Source organism: Artemia sp. Qi Xiang Cuo, chromosome 21, assembly GCF_049724085.1.
Source record: "Artemia sp. Qi Xiang Cuo chromosome 21, ASM4972408v1, whole genome shotgun sequence".
Classification (NCBI taxonomy): Eukaryota; Metazoa; Arthropoda; class Branchiopoda; order Anostraca; family Artemiidae; genus Artemia; species Artemia sp. Qi Xiang Cuo.
In genome coordinates this window covers 3,095,427-3,107,845 of record NC_142814.1, presented here as the reverse complement: position 1 = coordinate 3,107,845, position 12,419 = coordinate 3,095,427, and the positions used below count along the sequence as shown (strand labels likewise).

Genomic DNA, 12,419 nt, shown 5'->3' with positions numbered 1-12,419 from the left:
CTAAGTTACCACAGGTAAGCGGTAATCACGAACACACTCTTCAAGCACAGACCCCGACGCAAAACTACCTGGAACTCCCCTGATGGAAGAACTCAAAATCTCATAGACTACATCCTCGTGTCTAGACGTTGGAAGTCGTCTATCACTAAGACGGCCCTCTAGCTGGTGGTGGTTTCGACAGTAACCACTCTCTTGTAGTGTCTAACTTTAGAATACGACTTAAAAGTTTCAAAGCTGTCTAGGAAGCTCCCCAAATTTTGAGTAGATCTCGTGAATGACAAAGCAACTCGAACAGCCTACATAGCCACCGTATCTGACAAGATCTCGGGGTTCAATGCAAACTCCAAACTACCTCTGCATAAGAGTGACACTCACAACTTGGTGACTATCGGCACGCAAATTGTCCGGGATGTCGCTCTCTCTACACTAGGTGTTCAGAAAGATAACCAGAAGCCCTGAATCACAACTGAGATCAATCTTCTGTGCGACGAAAAGCACAACGTCACCAACGAGCATGACAGAGAAGGCAGATACCGATACAAGCAACTCAAAAGGGTTGTAGAGAAAGCAATACGCCGTGCTCCCCAAAACTTTGTTAAAGAAAAATGTGAGAAGTGTGATTCGGCTATTAAGAAAGGAGACTCACACTCCATGTACAGAAGAGTAAGGGAACTGGCTAAAAAGAAGGACCTTAGGAGTTGCTCCCTCCTTGACGAACACGACAACCATATACAATCCGAATATGTAATCCGATATAGATGGAAAGAGCACATGAGAACAAACTAAATTCAACCATCCTCCCTGACCCAGCTGCTGCTATCCAGTTTCCCCGTAATCGCTATCAACCCTAGCCAACCTTCCCCCTTCACTCTGAAATAAAAGCAGCCATCACAGATCTGAAGACCAAAAAAGCTACTGGCCCTGATGGAATACAGCCTGAAATTCTGAAAATTAATTGTGAACCCCTCGTCTATCTTTACTATAAATCACCACAGCTGTCAAGGAAGTAGGTCACTTTCCTACACCTTGCATGATAGTCCCTCTTCATAAAAAAGGCTCAAAAGCAGTCTGTGACAACTACCGACCCATCGATCTGACCAGTCAGGCTGCTAAATCAATGGTAAAAGCCATGCTAGGGCGCATCCGAGCAATATGCTCAGCAGTCATCCCAGAATACCAAGCGGGTTTTAAACCAAATAGGTCAACGGTCGATCAGATTATCACATCCCATTAGATTTAATCATAGAAAAATATCCTGAACGAGACCACAGTATCTACCAACTCTTCATAGATTTCAAACAGGCCTTTGACCTCGTCTGAATAGAAGGCCTATGGCCCATTCTTCTTCACTTTGGAATTGTATCTAATTTTGTCTCCATCTTAACAGACATGTACACGAAGTTCAGAAGCTGTATTATGTCTGAAGAAGGCCTTATCGAAAGCTTTGCAGCATCAACCGGTGTTCAATGAGGATGCTTGCTTTCACCGGAGCTCTTAAATTTATTGTTAACTCCAATCCTTCCAGTAATTGATAGCCCATGCAGTGCCCTCATATGTGGGGTAATGATAGACACACTTGCTTATGCCAACGATGTAGCCCTAATTTCTGAGTCCCTCCGTGATCTTTAATCCTAGACTGACATCGTCCACACGGCAGCCAACCTCTTTGAGATGATCATCAACACCCCGAGAACGATGGCCATGCATTGCTTACGTAAACCTTATTATCAGGTAAACTCTAGCATCTAGTCTTAAGATGATAATAGGGGGGGGGGTCGAAAATTTTCCTAATTTGGTAGCTTACTCACCTCCAACAATAACCACTCCAAAGATATCAAAAGACGTGTGGGACTTTTAAATACCAACTTTGAAATTCTGATGCCCATCTGGAGGAACAAGAACCTATCAACAGGGCTTGACGTGAGGCTATTTAACTCGCTTATCACCCCTATCGCCATTTATGCCTGTGAAACCTGGACTCTAAAAACATATAATAAGTATCGCCTTGCTGCCTACGACTGCGACGTATAGCCGTTATCACTTATCATAAAAAAAATTTCCAACATCAAGCTTCTCCTTAATCTCAAGGCCATACTAACCATCCTTGACAGAATAAAACTGTAGGGGCTTAGATGACTAGGGCTCATACAACGTACGGATAGTCCTTGAAGGCCGGGTACATGGTTCCCGACCTAAAGGGCACCCCCAAAAGAAATGGAAGAATAACTTCTCGTCACTTAGCCTACCGCACCTTCTCCACCTCGCGGAAGATAGAAGAGCATACAAGAGTTACATAAATATAATAGTGAAAGAATAGGCCCCAAAACGACCTCCAGGGACGGACGGGACTTAAATCAAGCTATCAAGTCTTACATAATAGTTTGTTCTACACTTTTTGCTGTGGCCAATCATTCGTTTATTTTGTTTGGTTTATACAAGAATGACTATACAAGAGGAGGGGAGGGTGAATTTTGATGTAGTATTGTTGCACAGCTATCCTAAGTGCACATACTGGAATAAATTGAACATTCGATAGTGGTCGAAAAAAAACTTGCAGCCCATAAAAGTTATTTGAACAGACCCAAGCCCATCAGATCGGAACTATATGTAAGTCACAAAAAAAAACTGACAAATATTTTATATTTCCTTTGAAACATATGATTTTGCGACAAGCCTACAGCTGTAATTGGCACCACAATACGTTTTGATTCAGTATTTCCAGGTCAATCGGTTCACCCAGTCAGAACTATGGTGCAGGGACGGATTCAGGATTTTTTTTTTTTTGGGGGGGGGGGGGGTAAAATAGGTTGATCCGATAAAGTTGCGTTAGGAGCAAGTTTAATTAACGCAATCTTGCGTAAATTACACTACTTTAGACTATGTTAGGGGGCGCCCCCTTCTCCCCCTCCTGGATCCGCCACTGCTATGGTGTTACCTTCCTTCACAGAGAATCGTCCAATTTTGCTTAAAAATAGAAATATTGTCTTATTTTTTGGCATTATTCATACATTTTCAACGTATCTGTCACTGTAAATATAAAAAAAATTAATTAGGCAGATGAATAAAGCCAAGTCTCTGCTATCAAATGATAGCAAAATTATTGTCTAATAATTAGCAATTATTAATAATTATTAATTAATTATTAATAATTATTAATAATATCGAAAAATTAATGTTTTCTATTATTGCAGAAACGAAACATACCAAAAATTTGTACATGAAACATAGCCCTTAAACACAAAGAAAAACGAACAGAAATTTATGTTATTTTTCTAAATTTCCGTAAATTTTAGTTTGGTAAGTTCATAGCGCGCAAAGTAAATTAAAAAAAAATTAGCAAACTGAAATAAAAAGAAATAATATGAGAACTGAAAATATAAAAAGAGAACTGAAAATATAAAAACTATATTTATACTGAGCTTGAAGTGAAAAAAATAATATTAAACTGAACTGAACTAAATATAGTAACTAAAAATATAAGAAATAAACTGGAAATCTTAGAGTTACAAAAACTGATAAATCCTAAGACTTGTCCGATATTTTCATGAGATTTTGGTTTATAGGAAGTCAAGCTTTAAACTGGAAATGGAGTTAAAGAAAAACCAAATAGAACGATTACTGTCGTCTACTTCTGTCATTCAAAGTGTTCTTTGATCCCACTGGTTTATATTTTACGTTTTTTTTTCCAGCCAATGACATGGTTCCCTAAACACGTATCAGAAAGGCCCCGCCTTTGTATGTTGCCATTTACTAAGATGAACAATGATGCTATTTGAAACCTACACAAACTAAACAAAAAAGACCAGATAAAACAAAATAAAGATCAAGACTGAAAAAAATTCTAATATTTCAAATTAAATTTCAGCTCCTCAATAATTCACAATTAAACTAATAATGGATTTTGCATATTTCAAAAGACTGAAAAACGATCCAAATCTTAAATTCCAAACAATATTAAAAATCTGACGTAATTAAATTCAAAATCTAATAAAGAGAAATCACAGTTTACTTACGTATATCTCAATTAAGGGCTTCTCCAAGCAAAAATTCAATTAATTAAGAAAAAAAATTATCCAAGTCATAAAATCAAACAAGTGGAAAAATTAAACTTAGGAAACAAACTATAAAACAAAACAACTTACAAATCGGAAGACTTGTTCAACATTTGCATCAAATTTTAACTCCTCCATTATCCAAAAATTTATAACTAAAATCCAAACTAAAAATTTCTTTTCATTGCATAGCTTAGCAAATAATACTAAATGCTAAAAACAGACGTCACTCTTTACTGATAAGGTTCTGAATCATAGATAGGTTAAAGGGCACACAAAATAATCTACATAATCTGTAAAGAAAATAAATCAACAACAATAAATTAATATAAAGTCAATAAAAGATATAAAAAAAAACAGGAAAAAAACAATAATGTATTGTTTTCATCACAACTATAACTGCAAGAAAGTCAAACAAGGGTTAGACAAGGGTTCTTTAGACATTTCTCTTATTTAAACACCTATATTTTTTTTTTTTTTTTTTTTTTTTTTTTTTTTTTTTTTTTTTTTTTTTGAGCATTTAGTAGAAACAGATGCGATTTAGTAAATTTTTTCTCTCAGATTTAGTACATTCTTCCACCCTGTTAGCCACTAGGGCAAAACCTCTGGAGAATGGCGGTGGTTTGTCAAAAGAGTAAAGACACGTAATTTATATGTAAAATATTGAATAATTACACAAAAATTGCTATGAGCCATATCATTAATAACGATCAAAATTTTGGGCAAAGACAAAAACCAAGAATTCCTAGTACATAGACCTTACAGCTTGTTAGGAACAAGGTACTTGCTGAATAAATAAAAAAACATTGTAATTTAAAATCAGCGAAAATCTTTGCCTAGAGTAGTTTAAGAAACTAATCACATTTTTTTTTTTTTTTTTTTTTTTTTTTTTTTTTTTTTTTTTTTTTTTTATGAAGGCCAAAGGAGAAGTCAAAACACCTAGTGCTAGAACACGGCTTTTCTTTAGAAGTTTGGAACCCCCTCCTTTACGAAAAAATGGTTCATTTTTACAAGCGATCTCCGACGCCTATGAATATTGCAATATTGGCCTCGTGGAGCTAAAGATCGATTGACATTTAAGGAGTAAGGTCATTCAGACGACACTATCTGGACTCAAGTTATCAAACTATCATATCTACAGCATGTGGGGTACGATCTGGGGAATTGAGTTGAAACTTTCATGGAGAGTTGGGAGGTTTACTTCAGATTTTGTCTTTCTGGAGGGATCCGAGGGCGGGGTGAAAAATGCCTTGTCCACCTAAAAAATTGCACTGCAAGCCCCTATGGAGAATTAAAATTTTTACACGGTTAAGTAGCAATGTAAATCAAAAGACACTATGCATACCCAGGTTATTATCAAAATAGTATATCTGTGACATCTCGATAACAGCTTGGGGGATCCGTTCAAGTTTTAGGGAGTGTTGGAGAGGTCAATTTGATTCCAAATTCAGATTTAAGGGAGGGAGCAGACGGAGGGGGGAGGTTACGGAGACGGGCTCTTAGTTTACACTAAGAGCCCGTGTGAGACTTAAAATATATGGACAGCGGAGCCCTCAGGGAAATCGAAAGAAATTATATGAGCCTAGTTTATCAAAACAAAATATCAGGAATGCCCCTGGAACGGCTTGGGGGTTTTGAATCGAAACTTTAAGGGGGTAACGGGTGGGATAAGGAGACGTCAAATTTTGTGTTTTTGGAAGGAATATGGACTTTTAAAGAAGCTGGTCTCCAATTTGCCTAATTGATTTGGCTCTAAGAGCTCCGTAGGACGTTTTTTCATATTGAAGTAGCAAGGCAAATCGAAAAACATTATGAGTGTTTATATTGGGCAAATGTTATATTGGGCATCAAAATAACGTATCTATGATGTCTCGGAACGCTTTGGGGATCAAACGGAAACGTTCAGGGAGTGTGGGAGGGGGAGGACTGGTGGATTTCAAGCTGTATGTTTGGAGAAGGGGACAAAAGGACCAAGACATGTTTGTCTCCTAAATTAAAGAGCCCAAAAAAGGGCCAATAATCTTTTCTGAAAAGGTCAAAACTTACATATGAAAGTTCCTACGTCAAGGGGGGCCCTATGCATAGAAAGAATCTTGAGAATAATGGTTTTTCCCAAAAATGAAAGTTTTTTTTCGATCGACCAAAACTCAAAACATCTTTGTTCAGCCAAGACAAAAACGGGCAGTGAACTTGGAATGTTTTTGATCACGCCAGGCAAAAACGTTAAAGATTCATGATGAACAAAAATTATTCCATAAATTACCTGTATCCAATCTGCTTGAGAATTATATAGGCTACATACGTTCCTGGGACAGGTGGATCCCTATTCGAAAAACAAATATGAAACTGACTTTGTCTATTTCGATTCGTGAAGCCAAAAACAGACACAAAATTTCTTTTTGCCTCTCATAGGCTTGAAAATTACAGGGTGTATACACTGGGCCAGGTAGACCTCAATAAAGACAATGTATTTTAGAGTCCTTTTGTATCGATACGTGACGCCTAAAACTAGGCTGAAAATTGATGTTTCCTTTGATTGGCTTAAAGTTACAAGGCATGTAGTCTGGAGTAAGGAAGGCCCCTCCTGCTCCAACGAATGAATACAACAAAAAAGTTCAGAAAAGTTGGTGGCATCCATTTGTTATTAATTTATCTTCTTGAAAAAGGTTACTTTTTCGCTGATTGGTTTGAAGCTTATCAAATAGTTCGTGGTAACGAACCGTTAGTAAGAAGCGACCCGGCTCAATAGCAACCAAAACTCTAAAAAACGGAATTTTATACCAAGAGATATATCAAAAGAATCGGTTTTTATGTTGATTTCAAATATATTATTTTTATTAAGTTTGTTCTTACCCATCAAAGGTTATGACCCTGAAATTTTTTTCCTGATTTTCGAAAAAAGGGGGAAACACTCCCTAAAAGTTAAGTGACCTTATTGAAAATTACACCATCGTTTATTACCCATTGTTGACGCATAGCATTTGTCATTGAGATATATGCATACGCTTTCGGGTGTGGGGGGGGGGGCAAATTTTCTGTTGAGGGTTTTAATTTTCCCAATTTTTTAAGAATGACACCTGAAATACAAGAGCTATTTAATTAGAGCAATAGAACATATTTTTAAAAGGACTAAAAAACTTTAGGGCGAAGAGCGAAGGGTTGAGGAGGAGGCCACCTCACTCGTACACGCAATAATTTTTGTTTACGTTATGTTTTACTGTTTATCCTTACTTTCAGTTGAAAAAAAAAACTTGTTTTTAATTTAATCATAGGCAGTGTGCTAGCGCTGCCTAAGTAAAGAACGATGTGGGCACAATGTTTTTTTTTTTTTTTTTTTTTTTTTTTTTTTTTCCATACCTGGGCACTTCGTATCGAAGGAGTTGTCGTAGAAAGTTCGAAAAGGGCTCATTCGATTGCAAATGGGAGTGGCTAGTGCCCTTTTAATTTTGGATATTGATTGGAGGTCAATTAGCCCCCCCCAAACTCAACAGTCCCCAAAAAAAATCAAATAAAAATTTTGAGATAGCCAGTTTGTTCAGTGGAGTTGATTTTCACATATAAAATATCTTTTTGAGAAGGACACTCCCCCACATCCCTTGGGGCAAGGGTTTTAAGTTATGCCCTGGGGGCATATAAGGTTCTTATAGAAGGCGTTGTGGTATAAAATCCAAAAAAGACTAATTCGACTAGAAATTCAAAGGGCTTGTGCCCTTTTGAATAGTTCGAAAGTGATTGGAGGGCAACTATCCCCCCACGCCCATCATTCCCCCAAACACATCCAATCAAAATTTGAGATAGCCATTTTGTTCAGCGTAGTTGATTACCAGATAGAAAATATCCTTTTGAGGAGGACACTCCCCCACAACCCTCGGGGCAAGGGTTTTAAGTTATGCCCTGGGGGAATATAAGGTTTTTATAGAAGGCGTTGTCGTAGAAACTTCAAAAAAGGCTCATTCGATTGGAAATTCTAAGGGCTAATGCGCGTTTTAATAGTCGAAAGTGATCGGAGGGCAACTAGCCCCCCCCCCGCGCCCATCATTTCCCCAAACACATCCAATCAAAATTATTAGATAGCTATTTTGTTCAGCATAGTTGATTTCCTGATAGAAAATATGTTGTTGAGAAGGACACTCCCCTACAACCCTCGGGGCAAGGGTTATAAGTTATGCCCTGGGGGCATACAAGGTTTTTATAGAATGCGTTGTCGTAGAAACTTCAAGACAGGATCATTTGATTAGAAACTCAAAGGGCTAGTGCCGTTTTGAATAGTTGAAAGTGATTGGAGGGCAACTAGCCCCCCCCCCAGGCCTCTCATTCCCCCAAACACATCAAATAAAAATTTTGAGATAGCCATTTTGTTCAGCGTAGTTCATTACCATATAGAAATATGTTTTTGAGGAGGACACTCCCCCACAACCCTTGCGGCAAGGGTTGTAAGCTATGCCCTGGGGGCATATAAGGTTTTTATAGAGGACGTTGTCCTAGAAACTTCAAAAAAGGCTCATTCGATTGGGAATTCAAAGGGCTAGTGTCCTTTTTAATAGTTGAAAGTGATTGGACGGTAACTAACCCCCCTCTCACCCCCACCTTTCCCCCAAACTCATTCAATCAGAATTTTAAGATAGCCATTTTCTTCAACGTAGTTTAAAGTTCTGGAATTTAGGTCTTTAAGGATAACAACCCCCTCACAGCCCTCAGGACAAGGGTTGTAAATTATGCCCTGGGGGCATATAAGGTTTTTATAGAAAGCGTTGTCGTAGAAACTTCAAAGAGGGCTCATTCGATTAGAAATTGAAATGGTTTGTCCCTTTTTAATAGTCGAAAGTAATTGCAAGGCAACTAACACCCCTTCCACGCCCACCTATGGCCCAAACACATCCAATCAAAATTCTCAAATAGCCATTTTGTTCCACGCAGTTAAAGTTCAGGAAATTATATCTTTGTGCAGGACACTCCTCTCACAGTCTTCAGAGCAAGGGATATAAGCTATGCCATGGAGGCATATAAATTTTTATTGAAATCTTTTTCGTAGAAACTTGAAAAAGGGCTCATTAGATTGGAAATTCCAAGGCCTAGTGCCCTTTTTAATAGTCAAAAGTGATTTGAGGGCAACTAGCCCCCTCTCTCGCCCACCTTTTCTTCAAACACATCCAATCAAAATTTGAAATAGCCATTTTGTTCAGTGTTACGGATTTCCAGATATAAATTATTTTTTTGAGGAGGACATGCCCCTACAGCCGTAAGTGCAAGGGTTGTAAGTTACGTCCTGGGGGCATATAAGGTTTTTACTGATCACGTCGTCGTAGATACTTTAAAACATGCTCATTTGATTGGAAATTGAAATGGCTAGTGCCAGTTTTAATAGTCAAAAGTGATCGGAAGGCAACTAACACCCCTTCCACGCCCATCATTTCCCCAAATATATCCAATCAAAATTTTTAGATAGTCATTTTGTTCCACGCAGTTTACAGTACAGGAAATTATTCCTTTGCGCAGGACACTCCCCCCAGGTTCTTCAGGGCAAGGGTTATAAGTTATGCCCTGGGGGCATGTATGGTTTTTGTTGAAATCTTTGTCGTAGAAACTTGAAAAGTGTTATTAGATTGGAAATTCAAAGGGCTAGTGCCCTTTTTAATAGTCAAAAGTGATTTGAGGGCAACTAACCCCTCTCTCACGCCCACCTTTTCCCAAAACACATCCAATCAAAAATTTTAGATAGCCATTTTATTCAACGCAGTTGAAAGTTTTTGAAATTAGGTTTTAATAGATGACAACCCACCTCCCCCAACCCCCCTCCGGGGAAGGGCTGTAAGTTATACCCTGGGGGCATATAAGGTTTTTTATAGAAAGTGATGTTGTAAAAAAATCAAAATGGGCAAATTCAATTAAAAACTGAAAGAGCTATTGCCCTTTTAATAGTCGAAAGTGATTGAAGGACAACTAACCCCCTCTCACGCCAACCATTTCCCCAAACACATCCAATCAAAATTTTGAGATATCCATTTTGTTCAACGTATTTTAAAGTTCTGGAAATTAAGTCTTTTAGGATAATAACCCAATCAGAGCTTTCAGCGCAAAGGTTGTAATGTCTACCCTGAGGGCATGTAAGGTCTATATAGAAAGTTGTTGTAGAATTTTCAAAAGGGGCTCATTTGATTGGAAATTGAAATTGCCCTTTATAATAGTCGAAAGTGAGTGGAGATTAATTAACCCCCCCCCCCCTCGCACCCATTATTTCCCTCAACACATTCAATCACAGTTTAGAGACAGCTATTTTGTCCAAGATATTTGAAAGTTCCTGACATTATATGTTTAAGGATGACCAACCTCCCAGAATCACCAGGAAAAAGGTTGTAAGTTATGCCCTGCGGGTATATAATGTTTTGAATGATAGAGCCTCTATGATAAAAACTTCAAAAGGGGCTCATTCAATTGAAAATTGAGAGAGCTAGTGCCCTTTTTAATAGTTGAAAGTGATTTGACAGTAACTAACCCCTCTCTCACGCCCACCCTTCCTCCAAACATATCCAATAAAAATTTTCAGATAGCCATTTTGTTCAACGTAGTTGAAAGTTCAGAAAATTAGGTCTTTGAGGACGACAACCCCCCCAGCCCTCAGGGCAAAGGTTGTAAGTTATGCCCTGTGGGCATATAAGGTTTTTATTGAAAGCGTTGTCGTAGAAACTTCAAAAGGGTTCATTTTATTGGATATTGAAAGGGCTAGTGCCTTTTTTAATAGTTGACAGTGATTGGAGACAGATTAACGCCCCTCTCATTCCCACAATTTTCCCAAACAAATCAAATCAAAATTTTTAGATAGTTATTTTGTTTAAAGTAGTTGAAATTGCTGGAAATTAGGTCACAGAGGATGATAACCACCCTCACAGCCCTTAGGGTAAGAGTTGTAATTTATGCCCGTGGGGCATATAAAGTGTTTATGGGAAGTGTTGTCGTAGAAACTCGAAAAGGGCTCATTTGATTGGAAATCGAAAGTCCTAGTGCCCTTTTTAATAGTCGAAAGTCATTGGACCGCTTGACATTTTTAAATTAAAGATTGATGTGGGTATAATGTATTATATTTTTTTTGTTGTTGTTGTTTAGACAAGGGCACTTTGTATCGAAGGAGTTGTCGTAGGAACTTCGAAGGCTCATTCGATTGAAAATAGAAAGGGCTGATGCCCTTTTTAAAAGTGATTGGAGGCCAGAACAAAAGTTAAGGCCAGAACAAAATTTGCACTTTACTGAAAAAAACACAAATAAATGTGCATTGTCAGTTTAACATACATATACTGATGTTTAGTAATCAAAATGTTAATATTATTTGATTTACTAAAGTCATAAAAGTAAAACATTTATATTTTTTTCAGTAAAGTGCAAATTATGTTCTGGTCTTGGGAAGGCACAGAGGTTTTGAGCCCAACTTATGTTAATTTCTGCTCGTTTTGAGTTTGACTCGGTTATATATTGTAATTTCTGTTTGTTTTGAGTTTCATTTATTTATCGATGCTGATTTTTGGTAGTTTCACGCTTGGTAGATTATTTGATTTTATTTTTGCTCATTTTTTTAATTGAGTTCTTTACTTTTCTTTGAAAAACTTATTTTGTGGAAAAAGTTTTTTTTTAATTTACAGAACAATTACAAAGCGACAAGAAGACCTCATTGAAGACAAAATATATTGAAAAGGATTTGGGTGTATTATTTCGTTACGCCAAAAATATGGTCCAAATATTTTATATCTCCAATTGGCCTAAGTCTTTCTGAAAATACGTACTGGACAAAACGAATCTAAGAAGAGCAAATAAATTGAATTGAAAGATTAAATTGCATCGATAGATGACGCCCAAATAGACCAAGTAAATTTTTTCTCCAATCAGCTTGAAATTGTTAGGGTTAGTTAGTAAACTGGTAACTGGTAAGTCAGAAAACTGGAATAAGAGACCTCAATGAGGAGAACGAATTTTGGGAGGTAAATTTGGCTGCATCGATTCATAGCGAAAATATCCTACTATTTTTTCAATGATCAGCATTAAAATAAAAGGACATGCAGAAAGAACCAAGGGAATCCCAATGAAGATAAATAGAATCTCTTAAACTTACCCTAATAACTACCATCATTTCAAGATAGTTCGAAGAGATATCGAAATACACTAACGATAAATTACGAGTAAATGTAACGTTCAGGATCAAAACAGAAAAAATTGAAGAATTTTTTAAAACTTGTCCTTGTTACCATCACCACATTGAGATAGGTCCAATAAACATTGGAATGCACAATTATGATAAACTACGATCAATAATTACGATAGGGGTTAAAACCAAAGAAAATTTAATCAAATTGCTTAAAAGTATCCTTGTTACAAACTTCA

The 12,419-nt window shown here is 37.2% G+C and overlaps 1 protein-coding gene across 2 annotated transcripts in view; it reads right to left on the bottom strand.

The window, feature by feature from the left end:
• Positions 1 to 12,419, bottom strand: part of ck (unconventional myosin-VIIa ck) — a 251,992-nt gene that overhangs the window by 164,384 nt on the left and 75,189 nt on the right. The window contains exon 1 of one of the 2 annotated variants that reach the window (XM_089106553.1): positions 4,143 to 4,240. The exons of the other annotated variant lie outside the window; for it this stretch is intronic. Within the exon in view, the coding sequence (XP_088962679.1) occupies positions 4,143 to 4,190 (48 nt within the window). The 5' untranslated portion in view covers positions 4,191 to 4,240. Of the gene's footprint in view, positions 1 to 4,142; positions 4,241 to 12,419 lie in introns of those variants that run through there. 2 annotated transcript variants of the gene reach the window in all.